Source organism: Dipodomys ordii, unplaced genomic scaffold, assembly GCF_000151885.1.
Source record: "Dipodomys ordii isolate 6190 unplaced genomic scaffold, Dord_2.0 Scaffold59, whole genome shotgun sequence".
NCBI lineage: Eukaryota > Metazoa > Chordata > Mammalia > Rodentia > Heteromyidae > Dipodomys > Dipodomys ordii.
In genome coordinates, this window is record NW_012267275.1 from 5,446,937 (window position 1) to 5,463,140 (window position 16,204).

At 34.4% G+C, this 16,204-nt stretch overlaps 1 protein-coding gene across 6 annotated transcripts in view; it reads right to left on the minus strand.

Moving 5' to 3' along the window:
• Window positions 1–286: 286 nt before the first annotated feature.
• Chd1 (chromodomain helicase DNA binding protein 1) overlaps window positions 287–16,204 on the minus strand; it is a 118,140-nt gene continuing 102,222 nt past the window's right edge. For 5 of the 6 annotated variants that reach the window (XM_013022033.1, XM_013022032.1, XM_013022031.1 and 2 more), the window contains 8 exons: window positions 15,783–15,905; window positions 14,953–15,081; window positions 13,578–13,718; window positions 5,903–6,081; window positions 4,253–4,349; window positions 3,572–3,623; window positions 2,863–3,073; window positions 287–1,775 (listed from right to left, as the gene is read on the minus strand). In XM_013022033.1, coding sequence (XP_012877487.1) covers window positions 1,430–1,775; window positions 2,863–3,073; window positions 3,572–3,623; window positions 4,253–4,349; window positions 5,903–6,081; window positions 13,578–13,718; window positions 14,953–15,081; window positions 15,783–15,905 — 1,278 coding nt within the window. In that variant the 3' untranslated portion in view covers window positions 287–1,429. The remainder of the gene's footprint in view (window positions 1,776–2,862; window positions 3,074–3,571; window positions 3,624–4,252; window positions 4,350–5,902; window positions 6,082–13,577; window positions 13,719–14,952; window positions 15,082–15,782; window positions 15,906–16,204) is intronic. The other variant, XM_013022034.1, reaches the window with a different exon arrangement.

The following is a 16,204-nucleotide window of genomic DNA, read 5'->3' on the forward strand; positions in this document are numbered from 1 at the left end:
AAAAAAAAAAAAAAAAAATTCCTACAGATATAACAAAGAAAAAAAAAAAAAAATACACGAATAAATATAAGACATTCTAATGTCTGTAGGAAGCCCAAGGATCCAAAGACCCAAGTTTTACTCTCTAGAAAGACCCAAGTCTTCAAAGCAGATTTAGCACTGCTACACCTTATCTATATTCCACTGCTTACGCTAATATCCTTTTCTGGCAGCTAAATGTCACTTTAAAATAATGACTAGATGTTTGGGAATAAGAAAGCAGCAGAAAACTACAGGAGCCCACATATCCTTTTACTTAAATTTAATTTGTCATAAAGAAGGTTTTTATATACAATCAGTGTGCACTGTAACAGTTTATATTAAAAGTCAATCGAGTTTATCTAAAATGTTAACCTGGCTGCATAGCACATTTGACATTATTGCCCACATGAAAAGAGAAAACAATGCATTTATCATCACTTTTGGCTATGTTGGATTTTGAGAGTGTTCATATGTCTACCTTCTGAAAAAATGTTTCCAGAGCATACCAATTTTTTTACATACAAACAAATATTGACTAAAAAAGAAAATAAAGGAGAGAGGGAATAACATGTATCTAATAAAATATTTGATATAAAAAGAACTAATGGAAATAGGTGGCCCCTTTCCCCATTTTTACATTCTAAACAATGATTCCATCAAGACAAATCATTAGAAAGTGTTTTTACACTGATTTTTTTTTAATAAGAAGGCCTGAGTTGGTAGGGAAAGGAACAGTCAAAAAAAGCCTGAGAAAGGGAAATAAGGAAAGCTCATTTAATACATTTACAATAATTTACAGCCATCTCTTTTTTTGTAAAAAGGCATAATAATAGATCACAAACAGGAAATTCCTGGCTATATTACAGGTATAAGTACAGAATTTAAATATTCAAGCTTGTGATGAAAAGCGGCAAGGTGGTCGCAGTGTACAATGTAAACAAGTAGCTTTGGAAAGTGAACAAAGTCCTTGAGTGTTTTTTCTTTATTAAGAAAAGAACTCTCTTTCATTCCTTCCTGAAACATGATCACAGGTCAGAGTACATATACAAACATAATTTAAATGGAGGTCAGCTGAAAAATCACTGACTTTTTAAAAACAGTTTTATCCAGCCTATACGGATACGGGAGGGCAGTGTTGAGGTCCCTGTTATAGTAAACATTTTTCATTTCTTTAAAAAAAGAAAAAAAAAGTACTACAATATTTGTAGTACAGTGCAGCATAATCCTTAAATATAAAAATATTTTCTCTTCTGTTGGGGTAATAGACCTTGCATCCTGGAAAGAAGTAACAATACTGCTACTGATAGAATATCTGTTTATAATCAATTTTTTCAAGTCATGTAAGGCAATTACTGTGTTGGTTTATGATATATGGCTAAAAGTTAAGTCCAGAAAGACAAGTTTTTTGTTATGTTTTCCTACTGCTCCAGGTATGCTCGGGTGTACTTTTGTGTTCAACTGAATGTTCAAACGGAGATCTGGAGCCATAAGGAGACCGCTGATCTAGTGGTGACCTGGGGCCACTACTGGAAGCTCTGTGGTCCATTTGCCAATCTGAGTGATATCTATAATCCCTGGAAGATTTATGATGCGTGTATTCAGAACTTGACCGGTGATCTGAATGTAACCGATGATCTGAATGAGATCGATGGTCAGAATGAGATCTATCCTTTAAACTTCCTTCCAAAGTTGACCTGTGATCTCTACTCCTGTGATCATCCAGCTTTCTGTGTTTTTCTCTCTCACTGTAGTACCTAATAAAAGAGAAATTCAGCTTTTAGTCAAATAATGCAAATTTAAATGTTAAAAAGAAACTTCCTAAAAAATACTTAAGATATGCTTTTAATTGTATATACTTAGTATTTCATTAAATATCATAAATTACCTTAAAAACCACCAGGAATATTGATTAATGAAAATTATTTGGTTATATAACAATATAGAATATACAATCTTACTTGTGAACAGGAGGAGGGAGAAAACGAAAACAAAAACATATTTTCTGACTTAGGAACACTAATTTTAAAAATATGGAATGTACAATTCTCCCCAACATTTTTACTTTAATCTGTATTTTGGAGAGCATTTGACCCAATAGTCTCCACAACTTTCACTGTGTACTTTTTTTTTTTTTTGGTCAATCACGTAGCTTGAACTCTGGGCCTGGGCACTGTCCCTCAGCTCTTCAGCTCAAGGCTAGTGTTCTACCACTTGAGCTCCAGTGCCACTTCCAGTTTTCTGGTGGTTTATTGGAGATAAAAGAGTTTCACGGAGTTTCTTGCCGGGGCTGACTTTGAACCGCGATCCTAAGGTCTCAGCCTCCTGAGTAGCTAGGATCACAGGTGTGAGCCACCGGCACCTGGCTTCACTGTGTATTTTGACTTCAGTTTTTTAATTCAAAACTGTTTTATAGCCAGGCACTGTTGGCTCAGGCTTGTATTCCTAGCTACTTAGGAGGCTCAGATCTAAGGATCATGATTTGAAGCCAGCCCAAGGCAAGAAAGTCTGTGAGACTTGTATGTCCAATAAACTACTCAGAAAAAGTCAGAAGTGGTGCTGTGGCTCAAGTGGTAGAATATTAGCCTTGAACAAAAAAGGAGCTCAGGGACAGCGCTCAGGCCCAAGTTCAAGCCCCAGGATCAGCAAAAACAAAAAGTTTCATAGAAAAATTCAGTTCTTAAAATGAATAACAAAAAGCACTGTATATTAACATTTCTTATTAAATAAACAAGATCTGTTCTGATTTTGGAAAACCTCCTTGACCAATATAGGTCAAATACATCAAATATAATCAAAAAGAGACATGTATAAGCAACATTTTCAAAAAAGTAAGTCAAGTACCTGCTGTCTTGCTTGTAGTGATCCCATTCACGATGATCTTTACCATTACTAAATGAAGAATAGGGTCTTTTCCTAGAATCAGTCTTTTTATAAGAATCTCCTTGGTGCCGGTCTTTGTGATGATCATGATACTGAGATAAGTGTCTATCAGAAGAGTAACTGTCCCTGCTGCTGTCATCATGATTTGTATTCTCTTTTAACCTTTCTACATCTATTAGATAAGAAAGAGACGTTTTTGTTAATGCGGTAAAACTACCTTAATGGCTAGATAAAGAATAACTCCTTACTAAAACAAAATAATTTCCAAAATACAGTCTGTTAATAAAAATGGTTTAAAAAGCAGCACCAATGCTTAAAAGATTACTTGGTTTTGAAATGTAAAACAATTACAACTGAAAAATATGGTACCCACATTTTCCTTGGACTATCCTGCTGACTCACAGAAAATCAAAATTCAATTTTCGAATGATATAAAACAAGAATTCACTCACTTAACAATCATCCTACATTTCCTAGAAACTGTCAAAAGATTGTTTTACAGAAAGGATAGTAAGCTAAAATACTACAAGAGAATATCTTTTGAAAAAAATAATGTAAACTTGTATGAGAACTACAGAATCCACTTAGCACAATGGTACTTTAAACAGTTTAAACCATTTAATAATGTGGTTTATATACTTTTTAAAAAAGGAAAACAGATTTAACTTACCTGGATTTCTAATCACATGAGCATTCAAGTTGCTGTTCTGGTCATTGTTTTGCTAAAATACATAAGAGTCTTTTTAAGTGGTTTAAAATACTCATATAAGGGGGATGAGGGAGAAAGGAAGACACTTTAAATTCCCACGTAAGGTATTAAAATGCACACATGGAACACAAATGTTACTTTACACATAAAGTCTTTTTTTTTTTGGGGGGGGGGGGAGTCGGTTGTGGGGCCTGGACTGTGTCCCTTAACCTTCAGCTCAAGGCTAGTCCACTACCGCACTTGAGCTAAAGCGTCACTTCTGACTTTTTCTGCTTATGTGGTTGTGAGGAATCAAACCCTGGGCCTCATGTATGCAAGGCAAGCACAACACTGCTGAGCCACCTTCCCAGCCCTAAAATCTTTTTTCTAAGTAGAAATTATATATGCTAGTGGCTCATGCCTGTAGTCTAGCTACTCAGGAGGCTGAGATCTGAGGACTGTGGTTTGGGCAGGAAAGTCTATTGAGATTCGTATCTCTAATGAACCACCAAAAGCCAAAAGGGAAGCTGTTGCTCAACAGTAGAGAGCACTAGCCTTGAAGCTTTGAGCTAAGCCCAGGGCTGATGCCTAGGCTCTTAAATTCAAGCTCCAGGACAGGCCACCCCCTTTCAAAAACAATAACAACAAAAAGTATTGATTTACCTGAGATTCTTGCCGCTTTTTAATAGCATGCTTATATAATTTATGTAATTTTCTTGCATCAAATTCAGTAAACTTAGATACAAAAATCCACAGGTTTCTGAAAGAAAAAGGAAATTAATTTCCTGGAAAATACTGAGTTGTTTTTTTTTTTTTTTTTTTACAGAACCATTTGAGGCTCAAACAGAAGCACCTATCTTTCTATGTGATAGTCTAAACTAAAAAGATTAATTTTCATATTTATTTTCAGTAAGATTCAAAGTACACTAACAATACTGTTCCTTCAAACCCCTTAATTTTATAGCCATTGGAATAAAAAGTAGAAATAAGCCCTGATTTAAAACGAATCAAACATATGTAAAGTGAAAAATTAAGAAGGTATTCAGGGGGCTGGGAAGGTGGCTCAGCGGTAGAGCGCTTGCCTTGCATGCCTGAGGCCCTGGGTTCGATTCCCCAGTACCACATAGGCAAAAAGAAAAAAAAGCTGTAAGTGGCACTGTGGCTCAAGTGGTAGAGCGCTAGCCTTGAGCTGAAGAGCTGAGGGACAGTGTCCAGGCCCAGAGTTCAGCCCCCCCCAAAAAAAATAAAAATTAAAAAAAAGAAGGTATTCAGATATTGTTAATGTTATTACCGACTTTATGGATGAGGTATGTTAATGGTTTGGGAACAGTATCAGATAAGAAAGGTTAGGCCAAAGATAGTCTTAATGCATTAAAATGGCTATCACTGCCAGGTGTCAGTGGCTCATGCCTATAATTCTAGCTACTTAGACTGAGATCTGAGGGTCATGGTTCAAAGCCAGTCCAGGCAGGAAAGTCGGTGAGACTCTTACTCAGAAAAGGCTGGAAGTGGTGCTATATATAGTTCCAGTGGTAGAGCATTAGCCTTGAGCACAAAAAGGCTCAGAGATAGTGCCCAAGCCCTGGGGAGGGGGGACTCTTACTTTCTGAACTGACACTATAAACCAATAATGGCATGTATCTCTAGAACTCCTTCCGTTTAAAGCATGCATTAGTTATTAACCATGCATCATTTAATAATGTATACTAAGTCATCAAATTGAACACCTTAATGTAATTCTAAATTCTCAGTAACACCTCAAAAGGTAAATATTATGTTAAGTTAGTCATCATAAGAAAACCCAAATATACATTATAGTTATGACATTTACCTTGAAATATAATTTAAAATAATATTTAGCTGAGAAAACAAATACCTGATTCAACTGAAATCTATAGAACTAAGAAAGTACATTAAGACTTTCCCACATTCTACAGTTAATTCACAAGAGTAAGAAAATTAAAACTATCTTTTTGTGCATAATTCTTTATACAAATACATTTTTCCCTACAAATACTGAAGTCAGGAATTAAGTTCTGCTCCTGACCTTATAACCTGCACAACTATCTCATTTTGGGTAAAGCATCAGAGCTGGACCTAACACAAATCAATAAGACGCATCTCCTTAAATTCTATTGTTTTCAGCATCTCTTCATTACAATAATTTTTAAACAAAAAATAGTACTGCATTTCCATTATTTTTAAGGCATTTGGTAAAAAACGTAAAGGGAGAACATAACAAAAATGGATACCATGAAAACTTGCTTAATGTCAACAAATAGATAGTGATAAATTTAACAGTGTATCACTTACTTTCTCCACTGCTTAATTTGTTCAGGATTTGTGTACTCTTTCAGACATTCTGTGATATGGTCTCCAATTTTTATTAAACATTGTCTAGTATGTTCCAGCTGTTCTCTTTCTGAGAGGCCTTTTTCGGGTCTATCAAGTTGTTTCAAAGCTGCTTTCACAGGCCTCATTCTTTCTTTACACTTGAAAATAGGAAAAGAACATAAATACATGTATTAGAAACCTGAACATGGCAAGAGCTGGCTTGCCCAGTGACATTTACTTGAGTAAATATAGCACTGTAGGGTGATGAAAAAAGCAGCTGCAGGTCACCTCACAAATCCACATCATTTTTCCCCTTTGTATTTCCTTCAGGAAAATAATTATTGTCATGTGAAAATCAGTCTTCATGGAAATACAAGTCTTGAACTTTACTTAGATTCTATAAAATTATTTTTAATGCAAAAATATACCATTCTAAGTAGCCTTATTAAACAGTCATTTCCTAACTACACTGTTGGCATTATTCATAGCTCCTTTGTTTTTTACTTCTGGTTTAATTTTGGTAGTTTACATCCTGCTAGAAAATAATATATTAAACACCTATAAATTGAATATATGCTATGTTAGCATTATTCTAAATGTAAGAAATAAATCAGTATGATAGACGATGATTTTATAAAACCTAGAATCCAGTGCAAAACATAGTGATTTAGTTTTTCTTGACAACTATGTTCAATACAAAGAGAAACAGAGGGCATGTTATAACCAAAATTTTGCTTGAAAATGTTTAAGGAAAAATATATGAATGCTAATGGGTCTGGAACTATATAAGAAAAGCAACATTAGGTGGTAGAAATGACACTTGTCATTCCAGATGATATAATGATGACAATATACTACTTCAGGTTTTTGAAAGTTATTTATCTTTAAACCAAATTGTAGAAACAGCCCAGATGCCCTAAATAGATAGATGAGTGGATACAAAAAATGTAGTACCTATACACAATGGAATTTTTTATAGCCATTAGATAGAATAATATGCCATTTGCAGGGAAATGGATGGACTTAGAAAGCATCATGCTAAGTGAAGTAAACTAAGCTCAGAGACACAAACCATACATTTTCTCTCATCTGCAGAAGCTAGGTATAAAATACACCAGGACATGATAAATTATACAGGACTCTAGACATTCACATAGTAAGACCAAAGGAGGACACTCTTAGGGGAGGGAATACAAGGTGTAATGCCTATGTGCCTCTGATCATATAAAATAAGATTTTTATATGATCCAGAAAATGGATATATATTATATGTAATATATACAATAAAAAGTTTTGTTTTAAGAGAGATGGAAAGTCATTTGAGAGCTCTAAGTATAGAAATAACAGATATGGGGCTGGGATGTAGCTCAGTGGCAAAGCGCTTGCCTAGCAACGTCCTGGGTTCGATCCCCAGTACCATAAAAGAAAAGACAAAAAAAATACAGTTAAAAAAAAAAGAAATAACAGATATGACTTAATTCTTCTTGTAACTATTACAACCTCCAACTGCTGTATCAAGTACAAACTGCATTATAGAATGATAAGAGAATGGTTGCAACAGTAAGAACAAGTATGATCTTATTGAGTAACTCAGTAAAGAGATGAGTGTGGCTTATATCTCAGTATTTGCTCACTGTGTGAGAAACCAGAATTGATTGAAATCTATGTAAAAGCAAAAGCCTAAAAAGATGGGAACTGGAGATAGAACATTCAAAAAGCACTTACTAGGATACCACAGACTATACTTCACTCTAAATACAACCCAAACAATAGTCCTTTTCCAACTATTTAATCTTTTCTAGGAAAAAAAAAAGAGGCTTAGGAACAAAATGCCAGGTCCAACCATCTCAAATCTTGTGCTTTTTTCTTCTCCCTGTGCTTGTTAGTGACTGCCATTTGTAAAGGGGGGGAAAAATCAATGAAAGAGAGGAAAAATCTGAAAGTACAAATAAGGGAAAATGTCTAGAAAATGACACAGAAGAAGGCCAGGTGATTTATTACTACTCAGTTATTCATCAATAAAAGAGTATTCCTTAAATAGAAATAAAATCCAGGGCAAGACCAGAATGCTTGGCTCTGGAATCTGTGTTTAAAACAATTCTATTTTTCATCGCTAGGATAATAAAAGGATCATTTATGAAGATAAATGAAGGGTAAATTCATGGACACAGTAGAACACTGTCCATTTAACAATTGGATGAACTTTGTAAGGTGGGGAGGAGGGTCGGGGGGAGACGGGGGATGCGATGGGAAGGGGAAACAAAGGAGGAGGCTACAATGCATTATCTTGCCCATGTAATTGTAACCCCTCTGTACAGTATTTTCACAATAAAAAAACAATTAGATGAAAATTAGAAGGCTGTAAGAGGGTAAAGGGAAACTATTCCCCTAGCTAGTACAGGGCTCCGTTCTGTTTGCTATGTCCATGCTCTGTCTGAGGCATTCAGGGGATCACCTGTAGGCTTGGATGCCTGCTGCCTATTCCAAGTGAGAACTTGCCCCAGGTTCACAGGCTATCCAATTTCTATGAGGCTAGCAATAATTGAAATAAGCAAAGTGTGGTTGAATGCTTTGACTATTGAGCCATATCCTAACTTCAATGGTGAGAAACAGCACCTCAACTCTGTCACTATACTGTCCTGCCTGAACATAGAATATCTCAACTGCAATTCTACAGGTGATTAAAACCTCCAATAAAGAGTAGGATTCAGATGCGCAAGAAATGTTAAAAAAAAAAAAAAAAAAAGGCAGGCTTACTCCTCCAAAACTATGCTCCTGTCTGACAAAAACATCAAACCAAAATTAGTTACAAAAGTCAAAAAAAAAATTTCTTTTTAATTTATTTTATTTGTGAACATACTGTACAGAGGGGTTACAATTACATGGGCAGGATAATACGTACATTTCTTACCAAGCATTGCAGCTTCCTCCTTTGTTTATCCTTCACATCCCTTCCCAGCCTCCCCCCCAGTCCCGATCCTCCCCCCCCCCCACCAACATTGTAAAGCTCGTTTTTGACATGACAACTTGTACTTCTCATTGTTGCAACAGGTCCACCTGTATCCTTAAACGACTTGTTTTTCCCCATCTCCTCCACAAGTTATACTGACATCAAATATAGTGAAAGCAGGGGTTATACTGTGGGGGAGGGACATACAAAGCAACAAAGAGATAATCTTATAAATGCGTTAGAAACACATGCATGGAAGAAAAAAAACATTAAAATACATATCTAAGGGTTCATTTTCCTAACATCACATTATTTGACCTTTTCCGCTTGACTCATACATATACTACATATTGCCAATAAGGGAAACCATGGGGCCTATGTTTCTTAATTTTCTTATACCCAACTCTAACCAATAGATAGGTCATCTGAACAAAAACAACCACAAAGAATCTTCAGAATTAAAAAAAACAACTAGAGGTCAAATACACTTAACATATCCAGAGATTAGTTTCTCCTCAAAAGCCCACAGAACTTTCTACAAAATAGGTATCTTCCAATATAAAGCAACTCTTAAGAAATGTAAGAAAATTGAAATAATTTTTGACATTTTCTTAGGCTATAGAGGAACTAAAACTACAAACCAACAAGAGAAACCACAGAAAATACCCGAACACATGGAGACTGAACAATTTACCAGCGAATGTGCCAGTGAGTCACAGAGAAATAAAAAATTCCTAGAATCAAACAAAAATGAAAACACAACTTACGAGAGACTTTGTGTCACAGCAAAGGCAGTTTTAAGTTTATAACTATGAGTACCTTCAATAAAAAAAAAAAATCAGAGAGATCCCAAATTGATAACCTACTGATGTACCTGCAACTTTCAGAAAAACAAGAACTAGCCAAATCCCAAAGTAGACAAAGGAAACAATAAAGAGTATGGCAGAAATAACAATGGAGACTGAAACAATACAAAGAATCAACAGAACAAAAAGTTGATTCATTGAAAAGATTTTTAAAAAGATTAAAAAAGGGTAAAAGGGGATGGGGAGGAAGAGCAAGGATAGAGGTTGGAGAGGGGGAAAAAATTACAAATTCCCTCCATATATACATATATATGTATATATATTTTGACATAGAAACTCAGTATAATGAATGAAAACTAAAAGTGACACATTAAAAATCATACTATATGAAGTTTCACTGTAAGTACACAAGGATGTTTTAATATCCCCAATACATATTAACAGGATACATAAAGAAAATAAAAGACATAAATTGCCTAAGTATCTCAGTAGATGTAGAAAAGGCATAAGAGTATCCAGTATTCCTTCATGAAAAGTCCTGAAGAAAACAGAAATAAAAGGAATATACCACAATATAAAAACCTATAACCAACATTATATTAATTGGGGAAAACCAATACAATTCCTCAAGGTCAAGAACTAGGCATATAACGCTTGAATTCTTAGCCAGAGTAATTAGACAAGAAAGAGATTTTTTAAAAAGATGCAAATCATAAAGAAGTCATAATATTGCTGTTTTCAGATACAAAGATTTTTTAAAAAAAACTAAAGATTCCACCAAAAATCTCTTGGTTGTAATAACTATTTTTCACAAAGTAGCAAAAAGAAAACAGCTTAGGTTTTCTATATACCAAAATCAAACAAGTAAGGAAGAAATCAGGCAAGAAACCCTATTTACAAGAACCCTAAAAACATTAAATACCAAGAAGTAAACTTACAAAAGGAGGCAAAAGATTTCTAAAATAAATACTACAAAACTATAGAATTGAATTGAGAAAGACGTTAGAAGGTGAAAACATGCACGTGTTCATGAATCAGCAAAATTAATATTGTGAAAATGACTACACTATTGAAAGCAATCTGAAGATTCAATGTAATTCTTATAAAAACTCATGTCATTTTTCAATAAATGGAAAATTAATTCATATAGAAACACAGAAGACCCCAAATAATACCTCACTTGACGAAATACTACAGAGCTGCAATGTCCTTGCACAGAAACAGACATAAGAACCAACAAAAGATCCAGAAACAACATTGGCTACAGCAATCAAGATTTTTGACAAATGTGTCAAAAGTTATACATTAGAGAGCTTGTCCTATTCAATATTTATTGAATAGCGCTGGGTAAAGTGGTATCCACACATAGAAGACTGAAACTAATCTCAGCCTGCATAAATATTAATTCCAAATGGATCAAAGTCTAAATGTATGGTCTGAAACTTTGAAACAAACCGAGGAAAATATAGGTAAGCTACTCCAAGATATATGCATAGGTGACATCTTTTTATAGTTATCAACTGCTTAGGAGCTAAGAATTAAAAAGTAAATTAAAAAGGGTCTATACAGCAAAGAAAATTATCAGAACAGAAACTACCTATAAAATGGAAGAAAATCTTTGCCTCCTAGTCACTGAATAAAGGACTAATATCAGAATATATAATGGACTCTCCCTCAAATATCAAAAGAATTATTGAGAAGGGTGACAATGATCAAGATGCACTGTGCTTAAAATCTGAATTCTGGAATTAAAACTCTTTGTATTAACTACTTCATAAAAGAAAATATTTTAAACTATCCAATTAATGAGCAAAATGAATTGAAAAGATAGTTCTCAAAAAACACATAAATGGTCAAGAAATAAATTTATGAAGATGTTCCAACATTTTCAGCCATAAGGGAAATGAAAATAAAAACAACACTGAGAGTCCAGGCACCTCAATTAGAATGACTTTAAGAAAACAAATGAAGTGGGGTGCCAGCAGGTTACGTGTCTAATTCTAACTACTCAGGAGGCTGAGATCCTCTGAGGATCATGGTGTGAAGCCAGTCCAGACAGGAAAGTCCATGAGACTCTTATCTCCAGTAAACTACTCATAAAAAGCCAGAAGTGGTGCTGTGGCTAGCCTTAAGCAAAAGGAGCTCAGAGACATCACATAGGCCCAGAGTTCAGGTTCCAGGATCCGGGACGGAGGGGAGGAAAGAAAACAAATGTAAGTTGGTGCATCACCATTTTATTGACTATAGATGTTCCTCAACAAATGAAAACCAGAATAACATGATTTCAACTGTACCATTCCTGGGATTATATCTGACAGTATAAATCAATGTACAAGAAAAGATAGTTGTATATCCATCGATTTATAGCAGCACTGTTCATAACAGCTTAATTATGGAGTCAGTCTAGGTGTCCATCAAGTGTTGCACAGATGAAAAAAACAATGTGATATACAGCATTTGATTAATGTGATAAAATGAACCTAAGATTATGCCAAAATCTAACGAATAAAATATGTCAAATTTGCAAAGCAATATAGAATATTCATGTTAAAAAGTTTTAAACAGCATATATATATGAACATATTACACTTACGTATACTGTATAAATGTGATACAATTGTATACCATATTGTATGTTTCCTTCATTACTGTCTGTAATAATACATTTCTTAGCCTCAATTCAAGCTCTGAACATCCCATACCTGTTATGTACCAGTAATATCACACACACACAAATACTGTCTTCCCACCTCACAATCTTGTTATATAAGAGTTTCTTTTCTTTGGATATAATGTTTCTTTATGTTTAACTAGTCATATATTAGGCCAGTGTTGCTCAATATAAGATCTAAGAAATTTTGTCAATTCACAATGATTTAGTACACATAGATTGTGGGTTTAGAAATATTAGTAATAAATTTGACTGTGAAATTTTAGGTTCTTTAAATACAGGAATAAAACATTGGGGCTTATAATTTATGTCTTTGTTGTGCATTTCACTATCTAGTAAAATATAGCCATTTTCATTTTTAATATTCTTAAGAGTTTTCTTTTTTTTTCTTCTTCCGGTTGTGGGGCCTGAACTCTGGGCCTGGGTGCTGTCCCTCAGCTCTTCAGCTCAAGGCTAGCACTCTACCACTTGAGCCACAGCGCCACTTCTGGCTTTTTCTGCATATGTGGTGCTGAGGAATCAAACCCAGGGCCTCATGCATGCAAGGCAAGCACTCTACCACTGAGCCACCTTCCCAGCCCATTCTAAGAGTTTTCTATAAGAGGCTGCAGGAAAAAAAAAGCCTCCTTATTATAGGTAAGAAGCTCTATAAAATTGAGTTAAAGTTAAAAATGCTAGAATGAAAGGAACAGGATCTCTCGCTGAGTATTTCTTAATGCCTTTACTTCACTGTTTATTTAAAACCTGTACCCCCCAAAATAGGGATAGAGTATGAATATAATGGAGAGAATGAACTTGTTCAAAGTACAGTGTTTGTATCCAAGGAATTATTACATCATACTGCTCAGGCATGCTAACTAAAAAATAAAACTAAAAATATTATTCAATGTATTTATGTGACAAAAAAAGTGGGAAATATGAAATGAATCTGGAAGGAGTAAACAGGTGAGCTAAGGAGAATGATGGAAGGGGTAATTCTGAAACACTGGACACTTAGATGAACCCCCTTATGTAAACTTCTGAAGTACAGGAAAAAAATCATTTTGATGAAAGAAAAATAATATATGAAAAGAATTTTTTTCCAAATTAATTCTCTATTGACACCTTTTAAAATATAAGTCTCTGTCATTAATCTGAATTATACTATCAATTACAAACACCTAAGTTAAAAGGTCCAAAAATTAAACTGCAATTTAAATGACTATTCTGAGAAAGTCTACTGCTTACAATGCTAAATGTCTTCTGATCAAGGACTTCAGATTCTTCTGATATGGGAACTGGTTCACCACTTGCAGTAATATGAACTGGAGCATCTGACATTGAAGACTTTTTGGATCGCTCCTTATTTTCAGATTTGGATTCACTCAACTGAAAAAAAGAGGAAATAAAAGCCCCAACACAGGAACAAAATGATTAACATTCTTAGAAAACTTTTTTTGTTCATTTCATTAAGTACTTATTTCTTTAAATACACTTGTCTATTTTACTCCTACTTCATTTGGAAAAACCAAAATTAAACCATCTTTCTAATGTTACCCTGTAGATGAGTCTATTTTTTAAAAAAAATGGTCAAACCCACTTTTTCTCTTACTATATATACCAACACATACTGAAAAACTTAGTTATTGAGACTAACATGAGTTAATGTCATTTCTAAAATGTATATCTAATCTTTTACTTTCTCAAGTTTATTATGAAAACAAAGTTAAAAAAGTATGCATACTTTTTCTTCTTTTATGTTTTTTCTCTTCTTCATAGCTTCTTTTACTTTGTTTTCACTTTTTTCTTTACAATCTTTTTCCTTTAAATCTTTATCTTTTAGCTCCCTTTCAATTTCTCTTTTATTCTCTTTTGCTTCCCTCTTTTCTCCTGGTTCCTTCTTTATACAAAGATCTGGCTCAAGTGGTTCTTCACCATCTCTTTCTGTTTTCATTCTTTTATTTGGATGTTTCACAGAAGCAACCTTATTCTGAAAGGTGCAAGTATGGCCAATGATATTACTAACTCAGCTTTGATACAGACTAAAATATTTTTTATGTAACTATGATCGCATGAATATGGATTCTGAGAGACATATCCCAGAATCTCCTTAATAACGATGCACGTAATGTTTACCTTCCTATAAACTAAGTCAGTCTCATTCAAATTTACAATAAAATTCAAAGAGAAAACAGCTCAATGAAATAGTAAATGTTTAAAAAGAAAAGAACCTTTATTCTATGCCTCAAACATATCTAATGCATATTCTATGAATAAGACATTTGGTATCACAGGAAAAAAAAAATTCAGTACTTAATGTTCGCTTTTTTTTTTTTTGGGGGGGGGGGTCCAGTCGTGGAGCCTGAACTCTGAGCCTGGGCGCTATCCCTCAGTTCTTCAGCTCAAGGCTGGCGCTCTACCACTTGAGCCACAGCGCCACTTCCAGCTTTTTTTTTTAACTGCTTATGTGGCTGAGGAATTGAACCCAGGGCCTCAGGCATGCAAGGCAAGCGCTCTACCACTGAGCATTTAAAATGTTTACATTTTAAATATAAATAAAATACACAAAAAAATTGCTGTATTCTTTCTGTATAAAAGGTTGCTACTAAATATGCACCCTTACTTTATCATCATCTTCATCAGACTTCTCTGACGGCAGGGGAGAAGAATCACTCTTTATTTCCTCTTTTACTTTTATGGACTTCATCACTTTATTCTTCTTAGCTCTTGCTTTTTTCCTCTTGGAACCTCCCTAAAAATAATTTATTTAATCAATTCTACAGATTTTCTTGGATACTAATCCAAATGTTAGGACATATATTCCTACCTATACTTAAGTTTGTTGGTAATATTCTGCACCAAGGTTGAAAAGTCAACAAAAAAGCTCTAGGTTTATCGATCTAAAATATTAACGCCAATAACGAATACTAACCAATTTTAAGTATTCCTTTATAAGGAGAAATGAGATGGAAAGAATTGTCACCATTTAAATTATCACCTTCAACTAAATGGTACCAGAGAGTAAACAGATAAGGTTTTTAATGCTACACAGGTAGTTACTGACACTGTGATCACAGGTAAATTTTAAAGTCTCCTTTAAGACTCCCACCATCCTGAGCTCAGTGACACTGTCCACTAGAGTCTCTTTGTAAAGAAGCTCAATGACCTTTGATATATGGCCCCTTAAACTTTACTACCTGAAAATACTACAGGATAGAGGCTTAACAGAAACTAAAATACTCATCTATTTTTTTCTGATTCTTCTTCAAATTCTAAAAAAAAACAGGATCTCAATTCTGAAACATAACTCACAAGTTTTAACATACATGATAAAAACTATTTAAGAAAAATAAAACTACTAAAATACCTAAAACTTGTAACCTCAGAGTAATTATCAATATCTAGTATGTCAACAAACATGAAAAAGTAAACTGCTCTTAAACATTAACTTACTGCACCAGAAAGTCTCATAGCTTCTTTTTTTGCAAGGTCTTTACTAAGTAATTTGATGAGGTAGTCTGCACGTGTCTGCAACTGTTTTGCTTGTGGTTTTTTATCAGGATCATCTGGAAGAATCTGAAAAGGCAATTTTTATACAGGTTGCTTGCTTTCTGTTCTACTTTTTTGAGGAAGGGATGCTGGTGTTTGAACTTAGGGCTTTAGGCTTGTTTGCTCAGCTAGTGTGAACTATCCTTGAGTCACAATTCCAGCTAGCTTTTTGCTGGTTTTTGGAGATAAGAGTCAAACAGTCATATTCTACCTGGGCTGGCTTTGAACAGCTATCCCATAGATGTCTGCTTTTTGACTAAGCTAGGATTACAGGCCTACACCACTTGTGTCTAGCTCAGGTTGTTTCTAATAAGTAAAACAGAAAA